This window comes from Oenanthe melanoleuca, chromosome 1A (genome assembly GCF_029582105.1).
Source record: "Oenanthe melanoleuca isolate GR-GAL-2019-014 chromosome 1A, OMel1.0, whole genome shotgun sequence".
NCBI lineage: Eukaryota > Metazoa > Chordata > Aves > Passeriformes > Muscicapidae > Oenanthe > Oenanthe melanoleuca.
In genome coordinates this window covers 1,565,815-1,586,112 of record NC_079334.1, presented here as the reverse complement: position 1 = coordinate 1,586,112, position 20,298 = coordinate 1,565,815, and the positions used below count along the sequence as shown (strand labels likewise).

Here is a 20,298-nt window from a genome sequence, read left to right as displayed (position 1 = left end):
TAGCCTCCTTGCCAATTTATTTTCAGTCTTCCAGAACAGAAGTACAGAGATTGGACAAGAGGACTTCCTGCAAGATGCCATCCTCTAATTACTCTGACTATCAAAACTAAGATGACTCATTAAAATTGGATGAGTACAGCTGGAAGGCTATTTTCTATCTTAATTCCATCTTAATTGTGAGAGCAAATCAATAAAACTTTGGCATCCCTTTTAATTCTGCTGCCTGATTCTCCAAATCAATAATATTAGAAAACTGCTCAGGAACACCCATCATGAGCATGCTCTTACCTTGAGTGCTTGTGTGGGCTGCCTGAACAAAGAGAGCTCCCATAAAGCAGCCAGCTCCATTAAAGAGAGCTAAAAAATGCATGGAAATCCCTCTCATTCTTTCAGGCACAAGCCAGAAGGAAAGTAAGGAACCTTAGGAAGGAAGCAGACACAGTTACAAGTTAAAAAAGAACAAAAAAAATTAAACAAAACAAAAGAAGGAGTTAAATTGTAGAACATAGATAATACAGAAAAAAATTCAAAGCATATCTATTAGTCAATTTCCATATTTTATACAGAGAATGTTCTTGCTGCAGAAGAGCAATCAGATGTACCCCATAACATGTTAACATGTACCCTGTAACAAGGCATTACCTAAACTGCTTAAATGAATATCTGTAATAAACTAGCCACATACAGCTGCCCATATTCCATAAGTACACAAGATCTTTTCCCCAGACATTTGCTTGCACCTTTTAAAACCTCAGGCATGAGCAAAAGCAGAGAAACACCACCACAGTCAGTAAGCAGAAGACAATGGACGTGATATTTAACACATTAAACACATTTAACATTTCCTGCAGAACAGCAGCACCTTCTATGTCTGAGCCAGTGCAGCACAGCCTCTAGTAAATACCTCCAAAATCTAGAGCTCTGCCCTAATTTGGACAGTTAGCTTGCTTTACCTTAAGGCTGGACAATGCTCCTGCTCCCCAGAGTGCAACCCCCAGGCTCACTGGCTCATTTTTAAGACCTTATTCTTCACTTTCTTGCCAGAAGGCTGAACCAGAAGCAGCAACAGCTTTGGTGGAGAGGGGAAGCTGTAGCATGCTGCTGTAGCATGGATGGCTATAAATAATCCCACCAGCTGTAATTTGGCTGTAACAGCAAGACTTTATGATAGCTGTTCTTTTTGTGCAGTTTTCACTGATCATCAAAAAACTTCTGTTTCCTAATTTCACTCCTTGAGTTCTCCTCCACACTTTTACTCCCAACCCTTGAGTCTCCCCACCTGCTTTATTAGTTGAATTAGAATGACCTCCAGCAGAAGTTCCTATTTGGATCCTGAGTTGTCTAAAGCACCTCTGAATACAAATGAAACTCTGCAATCACTATCTTACACCATTTTAAATTTGGATGTCCAAATGAGAGCTTTGAAACATATGAAAGAAAAAATACCAGAGACTGTTTTCTTCCACATTCACAATAGGAACCAGAAGCCTGAGGGCAAGAGAAAGCAGGTGAGCCTGGGACACCATCTGGGGATGCAACAGTCTGAAGCATTGCACAGCTAACTTGAGACACTAAGAGACTTCAAAGTTTCTGGTTGTCCCTCCCTTCTAAAAGCAGGGGTGCAAAACATGCATCTTGGTCAAATTCAGCCTGGGTAATTGCATCCTACTTACCTAAATTACCCCTGCTGCTTCAATAGCCTGCTCCAATCCTCCCCTTCCCCACAGTGCTGCTGGAACTATTAAACAGCTGCTGCATTTCCCCCTGGAGACTATTGCATTTTATCAGTGGGCAAAGCCATCCCCAATATATCCTCTAACTAACAGAGCTGGAGTTTCCTGGTTTAAACCAGGCTAGGGTTACAAATTCAGCCTGTCAAAGGCTAGGGAGAACTTTGTGGCACTGTGGAGGAGAGCAACACCATTTTATTTTAACTTTTAAGTGGCAGATATTATTCTAAGAGATACTCATGCCACCTGAAGCAGATGATTATTCAAAAACTCCTGTCAACAAGATAATGGAATATATTGTACAAACACAGTTCTAAGTATCAGGAACCAAATTACAGAATAACTTGGGTTGGAAGGTACTTTAAAGGTCATCCAGTTCCAGCCCCACTGCTATGGGCAAGGACACCTTGCAGTAAACAAGGCTACTGAGAGCCCAGCCTGGCCTTTAACATGGCCAGGGATGGGAAAGTCACAGCTTCTCTGGCTAACCTGTGCCAAAACCTCACAGTAAATAATTCCCTCTTGATATCTAATTTAAACCTACTCAGTCTGAACCTCTTCACCTTTGTCCTGTACTACATACCCATGTCCTTTGTCCTAGATGCCCCAGTAAATAATCTCTAGTTCTCTTGTAGGCTCTGGTCAAGTACTGAAATGACACAATTTGGTCACCTTGAAGCCTTCTCTTTTCTCTCTCAGTATGAGAGATCCTAATGAAGATGAAGAGTTCAATGTGCCAAATCTAACTTCTCTAACCAAGCTCTTCAGAAATGAGATATCATCTTTCTCCCCTCTGCTGAAAAGAATGAACATTTCCCTCTTCAGCTTGGATCATGTACTTTCAGGTCCAGTAAATTATTATAATTAAATTTGAATTCTGCATATGAAAGGCAGTAAAATGTCAGGAAAGGTGAGACAACTCTTTGTGTCCGGGCTGTCACTAATATCCATGGATTCACTGAATGGTATCTGAGCAGAAATTCAGTTCACACTAAAGTAGAAAGCCAGAGCTCAGTTCAGAAGGCTGAAAGCAGAGCCTGAGGGCTGCTGGAGATGGTTCAGTGGCCCTCAGCCACCCACACTGGGCTCTGATACAGGGCAAGACCTGGGGGAGAGCCAGGCTCTTCTCCAGCTGCAGCTCAAGTACCAGACTGCAGACAGCCCTCTTGCCCTGCCAGGACACTCCAAACAATTTGTGCCACCAATGGAGGCCCTCTTCCCCCATCAGATACAGCAATATTTTGTTTTAGGCACCTCCCTTTAGCTTTTAGCCTGCAAGTCTCACATTCAGACTTAGCCCCATTTAGCTGGGTCCTTATGTCACACCTCTCACTGCTGCTCTAAGCACGATGCTTAATCTCCACTTTAATGGGGAAGGACAGCTTTTCTTCCTAAGGAATTCTAACCACAATCCTTTAAAAAAGATCTTAAAAAAAAAAAAAAAATAAAAGGGAAGAAAACCCCTAAGATGGAGTTTTATTTTTTTTTCTAAAGACTAATGTAATCTTGCAGTCATTGGACTGCAGTTGTGTCCCAGTGTGCTAGATTAAAAGGCCTTATTCTACCAGCAATATTCTTCTCATGCTTTTGCATGAGAAGACTGTAAGCAAGTCACCTCCTAACCTTCTTTTTGTTAAGCTAAACAGAGAAGGTCACAGTTTTCAGTTACACTTAGCCTGTAACCTAGAAACCAAATTACCTGCCTAGAAACCTGTCTCAGTTAAGTACTTGAGAGCTATCAGATGAAGAGGCATTATGAAAGTGCTAAGTATTTAAAACTAGGGAAAATTACCTTTTTAGTGACAGACTGTGACCCACAGCTCTCAGCAGTCTCAGGGTATAAGAATGAAGCTGAGACACTGAAGTTATTTCCTGCTCTCAAATAAAAACCTGAACATTTCTGGGGTTGTGCTGGAACAAGAGACACTCAACCCATAGAATTAAATGCCTGCAGAGATCAACCAGTCAATTACTTTACCTGTGTCTCTAAGTGAATACTGCTAAGATTATTTTTATAATACTAACATTTTTTTTTTTTAAAGCTCTGCAAGGTAAAACATTGGTAAGCACTCTGCATGCTCCTCAGAAGAAAATAAGCCTCAAATATCAGTGTAGACACAGAAAAGTAAATTATAGAAAGCAGGAAAGGTTCAGACTCACAATCAAGAGTTATTACATAATGTGTGGATGGCAGGCACAAGCTGAGCTCTGAAAAACAGGTGGGTTCATCTCTGGCTCCATGTCACAATGTGATATCTGTGGAGGCATGTTCTCATGACTCCCAGTTGGAGCACTGACAGAAACCTTGCAGCTGCCTACACTATTCTTCAGGGTAACCTGTCACTGTCACCTGCCCACACGTGCTCTGTGCCACTGAAAAATGTAATCATTCTAGTAGCTGGCCCCAAAAATAAAAGGTGCTCCATTGCCTCACCTCGCTCTGACTGTGGCCTTTAAGGTGGTCACAGAGCACAGCCACAGCTCAGCTCTGACAGGTGTTTGGTTCCACCTCAATAAAACCATCACAGGAGCACTCAGGTCAGAAGGAGCCTCAGGAGCTCCTCCAGCCCAGCCCCTGCCTGAAGCAGGTTCAGCTCCAAGAGCAAAGAGGAGATTGTACCACCCAGGACCTGTCTGCACTCTGCTCCCTTCCAGTCACTCTGGAACATCTCTGCTCACCCTGACTTACAGCCAGCAAGACAAATGATGCTTCTCTGATGCAGGTAAAGTACAGATCTGCTCATTAAGCCCATGGAAGAGAGCCAGGGATAAAATATCAGATCACAGTAATTATTTTAGTTCTCTCAGAATCAGGATACCCTTGCTTGAGCCCGTTTGATTTTACTTACAGGAGGGAGTTACCAGGGCTTCAGCCACTCCAAGCAGGATGTACTGAGGAGCCAGGTGGAAGCAGGGCATGGAGGAGACCAGGAGAACCTCCTTGGAGAGGGTCTGCTCCACCTGGGGGAAGTGCTTTCGGTGGATTTCAGAGAAGCCAGCAACCATCACAGAGAGTGCAGCACAGAAGTGACCTACAACTGGGTAAAGAGCACAGAGAGCTTTCACCAAGGCTGCACTTACAGGCCATCGTGGGCTCAGAGTGAAACAAACTCCTAAGAAATGCAAAAGAAATTTCCTACCCCCACCCCAATTCATTTTTTCTGAACACCTAAACATGAATAAAGAGTGTTTGCTTTGTACACATGGCACAAGAACACCAGCTCAGCACAGAGACAGTTTCAGAGTTCAGAATAAATGAGAGAGGAGAAACTTTTCTGAAGACCAAAGTCACAAACAACTTTTACCTTTTACTTGAAGACTGAGGGAGAAAGAGGAGAAAAGAGAGGCAAATGTCCTTCAATATTATACAAGAGAAAGGGTAGGAACAAAACTACCAGGCTGCAGGAAATTCTTCCAAAACTTGGATGTGTTATAACTACCCCACTCTTCATTCATTGCATAGACAATAACATTAAAATGTATTATTTTATATTTCTTGATGTTGGTAGTATGAAATGGTTGTATCATATCAGAAAAGAAAAACACAAAGAAATCAAAATTTCCAAGTAACACTCTGAACCTGGATTACCTTTACCTCTAATGGTTTGAGCTCCCATTGATTTTGACTAAAATTCTGATTTGCCAGCATTTCTAAACCATAACGAGAGGAGAACTTGGTTGCTTTTAACAGTTTTGGCACAAATTCTTGGACTAAGTCTTTCTTACCAAGCTTTCATGACTGGTAGCTGCTACACTTATCAAATTGAACATCAACAGCCAAAAGCTTTTGTTTCACATTATATTTATAACACATATACACTTTGTCTTTTTGAGTGTCAGGACAGCAGAGATGAAAAACTCATATAGCTAAGTGGCCTTGCTGTGTTTTTGGAGGCCTCTGTTTTTTCTCTCAGCACCAAACTCACACCCTTCTTCTAGCACAGTTTTCCTGATGTTCACAGCTTTAAATATCCAAACCCCCTGCCTAACCTGAGCCTTGGAAGCTCTTTTGCTGTTTAAAGCTCCTCTAGTGCTTAATGAGAATATCAATGAATTATTGCTTGAAAATTGATGACAGGAGGGAATTCAGCAGCATTTTCTGGCCAATGCACCTTATCACAGTCAGGTATAAAGCCCTCAAGGAGATTCTTGTAGTCATCTAGATCACGAGTTCTCCCAGTGAAAAATTATGTCGGTACTAAAGAAACCTCCAGCAGTTCAGTATTCCTAACTGTGCAACAAACTTGAAGCATTTTCCTTTACTAAAAGCCAATACATTTCTGAAAAAGTAACCTCTGGGTGCTCAAAAATTTTACCTTTTTTTTTTTTCCTCCCTCAAGATTTTATGTGGCAGAGGAAAAAAGCCAAGAACCTTGGAGGTATGGTTTTCATCTTTACTCTTGTCCCTTCAGTCCTCTTTAAAATGACTGGCTTGGAATGACTGGGGGTGATTCTGGGACAAGGTTCTTTGTGTTATATAGAGACTAAGGTTGTATTGGACCTTTATGAATTAACCAACTATAGAGAGAAGAAGATTCCAGTTTTTATGTAGACCCTTAATACAGAGCAATGAGATATTTCAGTTATCTATGTGGTTCATCCTTGAAAACTTAAGAATAACATGCTGAAAATTTCCAGAAAACTATTTAAATTTCTTCTTCTTACGAGAATCAAATTAAAATACATTCACAGGCTGGCTTAACACCAACTTCCTATTTATACTTCCAATTTTGTTGCTGAAAATAATTGAGAACCTAATTAACTGTTGGCAAAAATATTGGCACTTAGAGGTCTACCATACTTGCAGGTGCAGTCATATACTTGGATATCTGAAGCCATTGCCTGTACTCACAGGTATTTTTATGCCTCAGGTAGTTTATCACCCCTAACAGGAGCCTGTTTTGATAAATGAACCCATTAAGAATAAACCACTGCATATATTCTAATGCTGTTTAACATAACAGGATAGAGCATTAATACCAACTTGAAATTTCCATGGTTTAAAGGAAAATGATTATCTGAATGTGCTTTTTGTGTTTTAATGCAGATGTTATTTTAAAAACTAGGCTAATTGCAACCTGCTGTGTTATATGCTTCTGGTTTGTATAAAACTTAATAACACTCTTAATTAGGCTAATTTAGTCAGATTAATACCTCTGTGTGTGTCAGTACTCGCTGTGCTGCCTGCCATGGGGCACTGAATTAATAGCAGCACACTGAGAAAATAGGGGTTTATAAATATTTTCATCTGAGGTTTGCAATGCAGACTGGAAGATAAAAAATGAGGGAAGTTTAATGAGAGTATCTGTGAAAGGGAACAGTTTTAAGTGAATGCAGAATGGAAGCTGCTTTACTGCTGGTACGACATGGAGCTGACATCTGAGGAGTGATGCAGAGGATCTCTCCAGATCCTACAACATAAGAGGTTTGGGGGTAATTAAAAAACAAATAAATAAAAGAAACCACATTAGTGTCAAGAGAGAAGGTAGCCCAACTCTCATTAAAGTTGCCATTGCTTCTAGGCTATGAATTTTTCTGGAATGAGTATCAATCTACAGCAGGGAAAACTTGCTTGTACCAATTCTGTGAGGTAACACTTGACCTTTGGAGATGCCTTTTTGCTGTGACTGAGGGGTCAATAAGGATTTTAATAATGAAAATACTAAACACTTGAACAATTACCTCATATTAGACATTCTAATGGAAACTCTAGTGCTGGGGAAGCAGACTGAACCTCTCCCAGTGAGCTTCCACCTGTGAAATATTCAGGCTGTTCAATGGGAACAGCAGCCAGTGACAAACCCAATTGTTTTGCATAGTTTGCTGAATGTTTTTTTCTCATCCATTCTAAAAAAAAGCCTATTGCACAGCCAGAATTAGCCTAGATACTTTTATTTCATTCATGATGCAACTGCAGAGTCTGGAAGAAATTCTTCTAATGGTAACACAATTTCTCTTATGAGCTGTAGTCTTAACAATAATGCACTTACAGCATAAAAATCACAGAAAAACACAACCTTTACTCCTGAGTTATCTGATTCCAAACTCATCATTTTGAGCAACACATTTTGCCAGCATCAGAGAGCAACTAACTGAAGGGATTTTTAATTTCTAAAAAATACTTGGAATCTAAATTTACTTTCCAAAAGCTAATGGATAAAGAAGCATAGAAGAAAACCAAGTCAAAGCAATTCTCAGGCATAAATAGTTAATACTGCTTCTCTCCAATACCAATTTCATAGGATGACCCCTAGTTATTTGTGAGTGCAGTTTAAAATTTTTCTCAGTCAGAGGAGCCTGTCCTACACAAAACCTATACTTTTTTCTTACTATGTACTAAGTGTTTTCAGGACTGTTTTTGTTCAATAATTCCTTTGAAACATATTTACTTCTGAGCATCATCCCAAACCAAGTCCATCTTAACATTTATATAACATATAATTGTCTAGGATCATCCATCCCACTGAAATTTCTTTTTCAAAAACAGAAAAGACATTAAATCTGTATAAACACACGTATTTTTTACATACCAATGTAAATTGTTGGAGAATGTCCAGTGTCCTTGGAGCTAAAGAGCCATGAGTTAATGCACTCCAGAATAGGAACAAGAATCAGTAGTGGCACGATGCTTATCACGTTCATTGCTGCAACTGGCAAGAAAAATCCACCAAAGTGCAAGTTGGAATTCATGGTTTGGAGATAATATCCTGAAGGAATCTGTATTGAAGGATAAAACCATAGTCCATGCATAAGATTTTCACTATATTTGGAAACCACTCCAAGTTTTTCCTTCTGAAGAAGTCACATAAAAGCAAATACCTGCTGGCAAAAAAAGGAATGAGCATTCATGAAGAAAGCCTTTCAGACAGTGACAATATTGCTCTCTGCCAGAACATAACATTTCCCTTTCATAAGATTTTCTCCTACATTTAACAAATTAAGCAACAGTCTAAAAGTCTATTTGATCATCCCTAATTAGAGCCATCAGCCAATGTACTAAATAAGTCCACCCAAAACTTCAGTCACTTCACCCAGACAGTGTTTGACAGAACAGAATCTTAAAACAGCAAAGCACAGAGTAATTTGATTTTAGAACTGCCAGGCACAGAGTGATTTTGGACTTATGATTGTGTGCTCAAGGTAAGAGCACTTTAAAAGCTACAGGGAATGAAGATTTGGGTACAGCCTTGGAACCAGCTGAATGGAACTCACAGTCAGAGCACTTACAGAGGATTCCTTTCACCTGGGGGAACGAAAACCAAAGACAAAAAGAAGCAGATGAGGAACCTCCCAGTGGCAGCCCAACAGGGCACACAATTAAGTAGATTTGTAAGACTCCCTCACTTACAAAAGCAAATAATTCCTCCTGCTTGTGTGAGGCTACACCAAAGAGCTGCTGAGTTTATATAAAGTGTCAAATCAAAATCCCAATGGCTTCTACCAACAGATTTGTAGAATTTTGGGGTTTTTTGTTTGTTTGTCTGGGATTTTTTTGAGGAAGCTTGATGAACAAATTTCATGTGCAGTAGGGAGCCATAATCCACTCTTTTTCAGACTGGAAAACTCCAACTTAAGCAATTCACAGAGCATCATCATGAAAGAACTCAACCTAGGACTGGATTATTTACCCTGTATCTGTTTTTATTGACTTCTGCATTTCTGCAGCATGCTGCACACTCTTCAATATGATCAGTGATTGAAATCCAGATAGAATATTGCTGATTTATAGCTGTCTGAATATTAATGTATAGTTGTTACCTGAGCTCATGTAGGGTTTCTCATCAATGGTTATAGTCAACCCTACTCACTGAAAGTCTGTTCAGTGATTAAGAATTACTTCAATGCTAACTCTTAAAAATATTTTTCAACTACATTCCTCCTCCAAAAGGAAGTGTAAATTGTAAAAGGGAGAATAAATAGCAACAGAACTATGTATGTTTAGAACTGAGTCAAGTTTTATTGGTTCCCTTTTCCAATGCTTATTGCAAGTAAGAATTAACTTCTTAATAGGAATTAAAATATCATCACTATGAATCACAGGCAGTGAAAGCTGTTAATATGAAGAAAATACTATTAATCTTTACAAAAAAAGATACTGATCTATCTCTGAGTTTGTAAAAGAGCCTTAAACTTATTGGAAATTCTGCCAAAGGATTCATTTACTTCAGCAGTGGAAAGATATCTATTTTTTCTAGATAAATACTTTGTAATAAACTTGCTAAATGATAATATCTGTTTAATTTTCATGTGGTCACTAATGCATAACCTTGGTCATGTACGTGTGTTTGTTGGTTTTTCAATTTTTTTTTTTTTTTGTTTGCTTGGGATTTTTTGTGCTTTTGGGGGGAGGGAAAGAATCAGGGAGGGAAGAGGAAAAAGAATGAGGCAGATGGATGAGAACATGGAAAGGTGGCATGAGGAAATGCCAGTGAAGCAGTATATGCCACAATATTAGTAAGAATTTCCTTAAGCAGCATTTTAACACCAATGAGTAAAAATTAATTTCCAAGCTGGCTCATAAACTCTTCCTTCCAGTTGCCAAAGGGCAACTAAGCTGCCTCCAGCTCCTGCTCAGCCAGGATCATCCATACAGAAAGGAACCTGAGGAAATCCTCTCAGCTCCAGAAGCTTCTTGACACATTTACACTTATATCACACAGAGGAGCTGAGAAAGGATGGCTGCTTCCCACGAATGGAAACCCACCCACTTCCACTGTGGGTACAACAGCCACACAAGCCTGTCAAAACAGTAGCAGAAACGTGCAACCAAAACAGCAAACAAAGATTTTTCTACCTCTCCCCAAAAGTGAGGGAACACTTAGAAGTTGGAAAATTACATTTTTCAAGAGCACTGATCCTGAGTGTCATGAGGACAACAGGATGGTTCAGTCAGTAAAAAGATCCCAAGAAAGGAGTAGCAAACACTCAGCTTCTTAATGGGCCTTGACCAAGCCAATTTTCATTATTTGAGGAGATCAGAGGCTACAGCAAGGTATATTCTTAGGCAATTAAAGCTACTTTGCCAGGCTGATCAGCTGGCAAAGCAACATTTATAAAAACAGATCTAGAGGGACCATTAAACCCATGTCAGAGCCTATTTCAAGATGTTTGCTGAAAAGCCGTGCACCCACCTGCATGACGCACATCCTGTACAGGATCTGGAAAGCGAACAAGGGGAAGAGCCTGGTGAGTGACTTTGTGCCTTCCACCTGGCTCTCACTGTAGTGGCCCCCGTGGTTCTCCTTGGCCAGGTCCAGCCAGCTGGGTGTGGCAGTGCTGAGATAGTGGCGGTGCGCGCAGCCCGTCCGCAGGGCGCTGCACATCACCCCGACAGCTGTCAGCAGGGAGCTGGCTGCAAGCAAGCACAGACACTGCACGTCAGCGGGGCTTCACCTGCTGTCAAAGTGAACAAAAAGCTATTCAACACACCACAATGTGCTTCTCTGGTTGAGCAGCTAAAGTGTTAATTTCCTTTGTTTTTTCTTGCCATCTATTGGATGGCTGTTGAATGCCTGCTGAAGGCCAGTAGCAAGGAAGGGGCAGTAGCAAAGTAAGGAGAAAAAGGAATTCAAAAAACAGTTGATGAGTTAAGAGAATTTTCATGGATGAAATTTAAAAGCCAAAATTTTCATCTCAAGTCTTCCAAGCAGCACGCAGGACAAAAGAGGAGTTTCCAGTCTAGTTCTTGGCATATCAAAACTTATTGATGGGTTACTGGGTTCAGGAATTGCTAACTTGGTCCTCAAATGAAATAAAAGTAGAATGACCACAAAACTGTTAGCTTCAGGTTTGGGAATGCAGGTTCATTTACCTTTGGCAAATTTCCATCCATGCAAATAGGGGTTATAGCAGTTCTATGCTTTCTGAGTGCTGGAGCACTAGATTAAGATGAGTGTCTATAAATAAATACTTTCCAAAACCCAAAGTGAACTAAGATAGTAGGGAGACATTTTCATCCTGTGATCTCTGATGTGGAAATGATTTTCTAGAAATATCAATTGACACCTTCTGGAAGCACTTGCTTTAGGGTGCTAAGTAAAGGCATTTTATTAGATACACTAATATTTAAAACTCCCTGGCTGTGGGGTATTAACCTGCAGAATGTTTTCACTATGGAGTAAAAGCTGAAATAGCATATTAAAAGCTGCAAATAGAGAGTTGCTAGACATTTTATTGTTCCGGAGGACTGCACCAGGCAACTATTTTCACCTCTCATTGCAAGTGATGTTTAAGCTTCAGACCTAGATTATTTTACTCTTAAAATAAATCTGAAGATGAAAAGAAAAAAAAAAAGAAGTGCAGAATTCCAGAGTAAATTGACTAAGAAGCTAACCAGCAACCAAGTGGTACCTGGGACTCTTCTGAAAGCAGTGTTCGTTTCAGAAATAAATAAAAGACAACAGGAAATTTGGCATTAGATCCATTCATTGGCAGAGCTTGTAATGGGATGTTTCAAGTTAGACAAATTTTATTTTGCTTTGCCCTACATTGGAGTTCTGGCATTCACAAGAAGGGAATAAGGAGCAGTAATGTGGTTGGAAGGCTAAAACCCAAATATCTCCAACCAAGCAGGGCAGAGTTATGGAAGTATTAGTTCAGATATACAGTTGATTTCTTTTGTGAAAGCAATCTCTAAAGATACTGCCTAAGACAGAGCTGCCTCTTACCTGTTCTGGGTCTGTAAATCATGTCACCCCGAACCATGTGAATTGTGATCATGGCCATAAGCCCAGACACAAATGGGATAAGAAAGCCAAGGTTCCTGGCCACAGACTGCTGGATGTAAGAAATGCTGACAAAGACCACTGCTGAATTCAAGTTAACCAGCCAGTGAAACCTGCAACACACAGACGAGAGAGAGAAAAGTGGAGAGGCTGAATAATATAAAAGCCTTTACAGAAGATTAAAACATCCAATTAAAGGCATGGTTAAGTATAGTAATCATGGACAGCATCAGTACCATGCACACATTAGCAAAGCAATTAAAACAGATTTTCACTCAAATGTCTCAGCTCCAAGAGGTATATGATTAAAGTAAGTGTACTAAAGCAGCAGAGCTGAACAAATTATCAGTCTGGTACTGGAAATATTCTTGTGGGTGACATTAATTAAATACATCAACATTTACCATTTGCACATTTACTATCTGGTAACAAGCTTTGTGTGTGAAATATCATCAAATCATATGCTTCAAGCTTAAGAGAGAAATGTCTTAATGCCACCACCCTTTGGTTAAGAAATATTAAATGTTAACAACTGTAAGAAGTATTAAAATTTAATTTATCAGTTATTAGTTTAAAGGCTTAGCTTAAATTTTTGTTGGCTTCTGGAATATCTTGACAAGGAGGTTCCCCAACACAATATTCTCTGTAATTGGTAGTAGGGGTGCTTCCCAAGTTAGTACTGAGCCCCTCCTAATCACAGAAGACATGCAAAGGATAAATCACACCCTCCTGGAAGCAGAGGGCATGCCTCTAGTGACCTCCTGCTGCAGCCTGGAACCCCTGAAGACAGCACAATTATTGAGCAGAACTGTCCCAATGTGCCAAAGAGTAAAGTTTGGAAGAGACTGCAAGAACAGATTCCTTTGCCTTTGCTGGAGCCACAGCAAAATGGTTTCATTTAAAGGTGAAATACACAATTATAAAGCTTAATGCACATTACTGGCAGAAGCAAAGTTTGTTTTCTTGTTCAGTGCCACTTCTGCATCATGCATTGTGTTTGATCTTGAGTATTTGGGATAATGAATCTAGAATTGTCAGTGACAAAATTATATTACTCGATGATGATACAGTTGAAGGGATTTTGTACATAAAAATATTGACCCATTCAACTAAAGATTTTAAAAATATATAATTACATGGTTCATTTGGCTAGAACTTGTGTAAAAGTTTTGAACCAATTCTTAACTGACAATTTTCAAGTGAGAAGCTTCAGTGGCTGTTTTCCAAAATTTCTAAAGTGTGCCTGAGCTACCTGAAGTCCTGACATTCTCCATGACTCTATGAGCATTTGACTGGAAATAGGAGCATCCAAGGAAAACCCTGGAGTACAGGAGAGCACTTGGATTTTTCACTGCTGCATAGCAATGTACATTAAGACTGAAACATGAAGTTCCTGTCCTCTTACAAAAATGAGAAGATAAAAAACCCCAACCAATGTGTTTAGCAATCCCTCCAGCCAAACCAAGAAAGATGAACTAATCCCAACACACACACCAGATTTCTGGGATGTGCTCATATCCTACTGACAGCAGCAGATCAGTATTCCTGCCTTTATTACATAAAGGGTCCCAGAGCTCACATCAGGGCATGGAAGATGAGTTAGATACATCAAACTGAATAGCCTGCCCAGTTTTGCAGGTAAGAGCTCCTTCCTGAAGCTTCAGCACTCTGAGGGCTCTTCACAAGGAGAGCCAAAAGTCAACTTGAGAGGTTCATCTCAAGAACACAGCCCAGATACAAACTTAAATGCCACAAGCCCACATAAACCTAATATTCTTCTTGAAACTTTCTACAGAAATGCATTTGTGGTGAAAACTTTAAAGAAGTAACACCCAGGTGATTCTTATTGTTTTGTTTTTGTTGATACATCTTTGTAGGAGGAGGTCAGTTTTTCAGAATGACTATGGAGTTTTCTGTAAAAACAAAGTGGGGGGAAAAGAAATCCCAAAGAGGTGGAAAAAAAATTTTAAAAGTCAAAGTAAAGTATATTGGGGGAAAAGGGCTAAAATTGATCTACAATATGTGGAAACAAAATAGAGAGCGTGAGGGTGGAAAACACCATTGGTCCAATGTTCTCTGCAGATTTCTACAAGTCTGTGAGACAAGACACAGCTCTGCTCATTCTCACTGTACCCTTTGCTCTCATCCTGTGCCCCCACAGACAGAATGCATTTCTCCTGCTGCAAAATAGTACCAGTCCATAAGCTTAACCCTGGAAATACAGAGGGCTCCAGAAAAATTTAATCCAACAGAATCCAAGCTGCTTCTTCACTTAGAATTTGTATATTCTATTTATTTATAAGGTCAGAGCCATAGTAGGTCCTGCAGGTTAGAACCAAGTCCTAAGATGTGCCAAGCAATCTTCTTGAAGGATTCAATTAGAAAGCAGGTAATTACCAGGACTTTTAACCCAATCTTTAATTCAATAATTCTGATTTTTTTAAACAGAACTTGGATCAGACCCTAACTCATCAAGAGTATGCCATCCTATTTTACATAATTTTGAAACTCAATCCCACAACAAACACCCATCACACCAAGAGAGAACAGGCTACCAAGAAAAAGTGATTCTATTCTGAGGAATATAATGACATTAAAAATGCTTAGAATGAACCCCCCATTTTTCTAAATTTTGAGATTGCATTCCAACAGCCCCTCCTTTGGTGCCAGCATAAAAATTAATTTTTTTTGAACTGCACATGTGCCTTTTTTGATATTTCCAAAGTTCCAAGAACGGACCCATTTGGATCCCCCAAGGAACTTTTTATTCGTATTATATCTCCTTTGTAATCAACACTGAAAAATGTCACTTTGATTAAACACAATTCTGAATGGCTAAGACCACAGTACAATAAACTCTCCAGAGCTATCTTTCAGAACAACTGATTGCTCTCCAGTCTTAATCCCCCAGAGTCTTATTTAATCAAAATGATGTTGCTAATTAAGGATTAAAACTCAGAGTAAAAAGGAGGGAATTTTTTTTTGTCTTCTCTCCTATGCGCAGGTCAAGGAGGTAGAATCTGCTCTAAGGAACGAAACAGTCTCATCCACCTTTGGTAAAGCTACTTTATTCACTGAAGTTTGGATTTAATTTAAAACTCCTTGATATTAACATAATTGGAGGAAAAAAGAATAGCCAGGAAAGCCATCCCCAAAGGAGGAAAGTTCTGATCCACCAAGATCTTCATTGATTCTTCAGCATAGCATTGTTAACATGGAAATGTGCTCAGTTTTTATTTTAATAACCATGCATGTAAAGGAGAAAAAAGGGGGCAGTTGAGGGCTTTCTTTCACCCTGTCTTGAAGCAGGAATATGGAGAGTCCCACTGCAACTTGTTCACTGCATGGTTTAGCCAGAAAACTCAGCACTCTCTACAGAGCTACAGAAGGGGCAAATAAGGGCAAACAAATAATCAAACATGACCTCCATGGTCATACATGGAGAAATAAATAGATAATAAGAAAAAAAAGAAATCCAAACCCTGATTTGTAAGAACATTTTAAGAGCAATTTCTCCTAAAGAACGAAAAATAATTTGACCAAGATACAAATGCTAAGTGTTTTATCAGATGCCAGAACTCTGCAGCAGCAAAGCTGAAATAATACAGCAGGTCCCTACTGAGTTTAGTCAGACTGCTCACAATCCTGACTTCCAGCAAACCAGCAGTCTACTGCTGCCTGTCACTGCTAAACATTTACTCTGATGCAAATCCCAATATATCAGTGAATTTTGCCACTGTTAGGGAGCAACAGCAAAATATCCTAAAGGCATAGCCATGTTAAAGGCAGAAAACCAGAGTATGTTGTTCCAACAGCAACAATGTTAGCAAGGTTTGAGTATTTGGGCAAATTGTTTAATCCTGAAAACTCTGACTGAACACTTCTGTAGGAGGCCAAAATAGATCATCATGTACCAGCAAAAGGAAAAATCAGGAAAAGTTTTAACTCTTGGAAACTCTTGCAAAACTCAAAGTTTTGCCCTTAAAAACAAGCCATGAAACCCACCATGCACAGAATCTGAATTTCAGCAGTGCATTTCAAGGCAATATCATTCCCAACAGATATTTAGCCAACATGAAATAACCAACCAGTTGAAAAATGAAAGCAGCTCCTTTGGTGCACAGTCCTCGAGGCTGTAGGCACTCAGTGGACACACAACAGCTCTTATGCCTCCTATTCCCAGGCTGGCTGTGAGCAGGGCAAAATAAAACACGATTTTCTGCTCCCTTTGGGGCAGGCTGAGAAGGATGTGTCGTCTGTCAATGTAAACATCTTCAAAGGGGAATGACACCACAGGTAACAGTGCTGTGCCTGGAATGGAGAGAAAATTGTCATTTATAAGGAATTAGAATCAGAATTAGAATTATATTTTTTTAGAGCAGGTATGTTGAAAAGACAGGTGGAAAATCAAAGATAGACAAGAGAAAAGTGCAAAGAGGGAGAGGAATAATTCTGTAGAGAAGCAGAAACTTTTCGGGTGTTGCTATGTAAAGTAAAGCAATATCACTATGGATCTCCAAGAAACCAAACCTCCTCTGAAATGCTTGTAAGGATTCAGCCACTTCTATCAACTGAACCACCAATTAACCAAAAAACCCCACAGAACATCCCACAGTGTAGTGCAGCTTTCTTTGTATCTTCTAAAAATCCCAGAATTGTAATAAGAATCATAATTTAAGAAATAAATTCTCAAAACTTTGGTGGGAAATATTCCTTCTTATTTTTTCTGTAGCAGCTTCATAGAAAATATGATTTTCAGAAAATTTAACTATAGAAGCACTGCCAGGAGTTGCATTTGCTACTTCTAGTCTGCAAAGCAAGTGCTTCAGATAGATTTTTTAAGTTCTAATGGACACTAAGTTGAAAATACATTCATGTATCAACAACACCAGTATTAGCCACTACTATGACCATACATCAAACTTTAATGCACCAGGAATGTTTAATGATTTATCTCCAAAAGAAGAAATGTTCTGGTTAAAACACCCAAATGCATCAAATAGTGTTTGTGCTCCAATCTCCTACTTTAAGAAATGCACTGAAAGGACAAGTGGCAGAAAGAGATTTAAACCAGAATACCAAGGCAGAAACAGTGGAACATAACAGCAAATATTTTCCCAGACTGCTTGAATAATGGTTTTGCAATAAGCTCAATTCTTTTCAGGAATTACTCTGATTTTTTTAACTTTGTTGCATGCCTAAATAACAATGTGGCTGGCTATTGTAGAAATCAGACTTGCTCAACAACTGTTTCAAGCAAGAAGCATTTCCACCAACTTGGTTTAATTTGACAGAGCAACCAGCAGATTGTGTTGGGAGATGCCCTGCTGCAGGAGGCAAAATATGAAATGGAAGATGCCTGACCAGCTACAGAACAGGTGGATTTTGTTTGAGCAGTGCTTTTTTTTTTTTTTTGTTAAAAGTTCTCAAAATAATATCCAGGGAAGATTCACAAGGCAAGCCCTCGGTGCAGGTATAATGATACTTAAGGCAAAGTTTGTTTATACTGGTGTGTTCTTAAATACTTTTTCTCTTGTCTAAGTACCAAAGTCTTGCACCTTTACATATTATCTTACTTCTAACACCAGGGAGGCAGTTTATAAATTCTGTGTTTGGCTGAAGCCCTGCATTTCTGCCAAACACTAACAACCTTAGGGACCAATTTTAAGAGCCGAGCATCCCTACCAACAGCTGACCCACCTCAGAGGGGACAAGTTTGTGCACCAGCTACACAAGATGCACACAGAAACGTGGCTTTTCCTCCTTGGAATCACTCAGAAAACAAAGGTGAAAGCACTGCAGTGTACTTTGCAGAGGAAGAGACAAGTCGGGGAAAACAGATGCCCGGCACAACGCTCAAGAACAGGTTTATGTGACAGAGTCAGTAAGTGCTGCAGCCCCAGCTGTGACCCACCTAGGAAGTGCAGCAGCATGCAGATGCACACCAGCCTGACCCTGCCCACCAGGTGCTCAGCCAGCCAGCCCAGCAGCACCGGGCTCAGCGTGGAGGTGCCCACGAAGCACATGTTGACCATGGCAGCCTGGTGGCTGCGGTAGCCCAGCTTGGCCGTGCAGAAGAGGATCATGTTGCACACGATGCCGAAGAAGGTGAAGCGCTCGCACAGCTCCACCAGCAGCACACACACGGCCTCCTGCAGCTTCTTCTCGGCTCGAGGCAGCTCTCCAGCGTGGTTGCCTCTCCCAAGCAGGGGTGGGTGCTCCTTGTCAGCCATGTGGTTCAAAAATCCCTTCTCCTGGGTCTCTCTCCTGTCTGCTTGTCTTTTTCTTTCTTTCCTTCGAGCAGATCAGCTTGAGTTACAGGTATGTATCTGTGCTCCTCCACTGTCATTAGCAGCCTGGTAAGACTCTCCCTTTGAATTCCACACTCTGCTACTACAATTTCTTAGGGCACCTGTCACTTTTGAGATATTACATATAGGATCAAAGAGTATTAAAAAAAACAACCCAAAACAATCAAAGAATTACATGAACATTTCAGCTTCTGAATTTAGCAATGCTAGGAAGTTAAGCAGTTTATTTAATTAGTTCATTTGGGGGTGAACAAGACTTTCCCCTAGAATTGTATTACCTACTAAATTATGTGAATCCAATACTGTATGCTAAACTCAATCTGTATGTTAAAGATAAAGGTTTAAACACACATGAAAGCTAACATTTTCAAATAACAGATTGAGAAAATAATTTGGTTAAAATAATCCAATACTTTAATTAGGAAAAAAAGTGAAAAACAGCAAGTAGATAAAGACAGGGATTTTTTTTTTTTAAGGTTAACATTATCCAATGATTGTGCTATTTCTTTCAATTTCTTGTTGAAATTCAGATAAAGATAATTATAAAAATAAATAATGCCACTAGGTTTAAATTAGAAAAACAAATTTCAAAATAAAATAAGTTGAATCTTTTATCAAAAGAAAAGAGAGCAACCTAGAAGCAGCCCAGCCCACAGCTGTTTCTTAAGGCAGATTCTGCCCTGTAGCTGCAATGCTCCAGAAGGGGCAGGGGCACAAGGAGTGTTCTGTCATATCAACAAAAGCTATTACAGACTTGAAAGGGGGTTAGAGCAAACTCACAGTGCTTCATAATGCCCCTGCTACTTTACCCACAGCAAAGTCTGCTGATTTCCCAGGTCAGCCTCTCCATTTTGTGGGGCTCGTTAAGATCACTAACACCTGCTCCAAATGCTGCCACCCACAAATGGAAGCATCCCACATCTACCTCGTGCAAATGTAAATTCACAAACACTTTACAGGGAAGTGGAAAAGCAGGTCAGCTTCTCTAAACAGAGCTCTCAGCGTTTCTGATGGTGTTTTTTGAGACATGGGTTCTGCTGTTTGCTTCCATCTGTCCTTAACTACTCAAGTTTGGCCTCTTCAGATCTATTTAGAATATGAGAAATACTACATCACAAAACAGAACAGTGGTATATAACCAGTATGGATAAAGATTCCAAGATAATTAAAAAAAAAATAAATTGTGACTCAAACACAAAGCCTAACAACCCTGAAACTTAAATCAAAGTAGTAATAGGTAGCTTCTTAAAATTAAATATTTTTTTTTGTCTATTACAAGTCTAAAGCAAGAACTCAAACAGCAAAAACCTCACAGTTTTCAGAGACATTCAACTGGGGATGGAAACAGCTGTGACTTATGCCAAGAACTACTTCTGTCTTCTGATCCATGACAGTTAAAATGATCCTCCTTTGAGCAAACCAACCAGAGAAATCAAAATATAGCTCAGTTTAGTTTCTTCATCAAAGCCCAAAGAAGCCAATCCCAAATCAGAACAGGACAGGTATTTTACCTCAAAGGTGCTCACATCTTCT

At 39.7% G+C, this 20,298-nt stretch overlaps 1 protein-coding gene across 1 annotated transcript in view; it reads right to left on the bottom strand.

Moving 5' to 3' along the window:
* Positions 1 to 18,687, bottom strand: part of SLC15A5 (solute carrier family 15 member 5) — a 33,004-nt gene extending 14,317 nt beyond the window's left edge. The window contains exons 1-7 of the mRNA XM_056511651.1: positions 18,369 to 18,687; positions 16,543 to 16,765; positions 12,398 to 12,567; positions 10,862 to 11,082; positions 8,261 to 8,447; positions 4,580 to 4,768; positions 289 to 420 (exon numbers count right to left, since the gene is read on the bottom strand). Coding sequence (XP_056367626.1) covers positions 289 to 420; positions 4,580 to 4,768; positions 8,261 to 8,447; positions 10,862 to 11,082; positions 12,398 to 12,567; positions 16,543 to 16,765; positions 18,369 to 18,687 — 1,441 coding nt within the window. The remainder of the gene's footprint in view (positions 1 to 288; positions 421 to 4,579; positions 4,769 to 8,260; positions 8,448 to 10,861; positions 11,083 to 12,397; positions 12,568 to 16,542; positions 16,766 to 18,368) is intronic.
* Between the last annotated feature and the right edge of the window lie 1,611 nt (positions 18,688 to 20,298).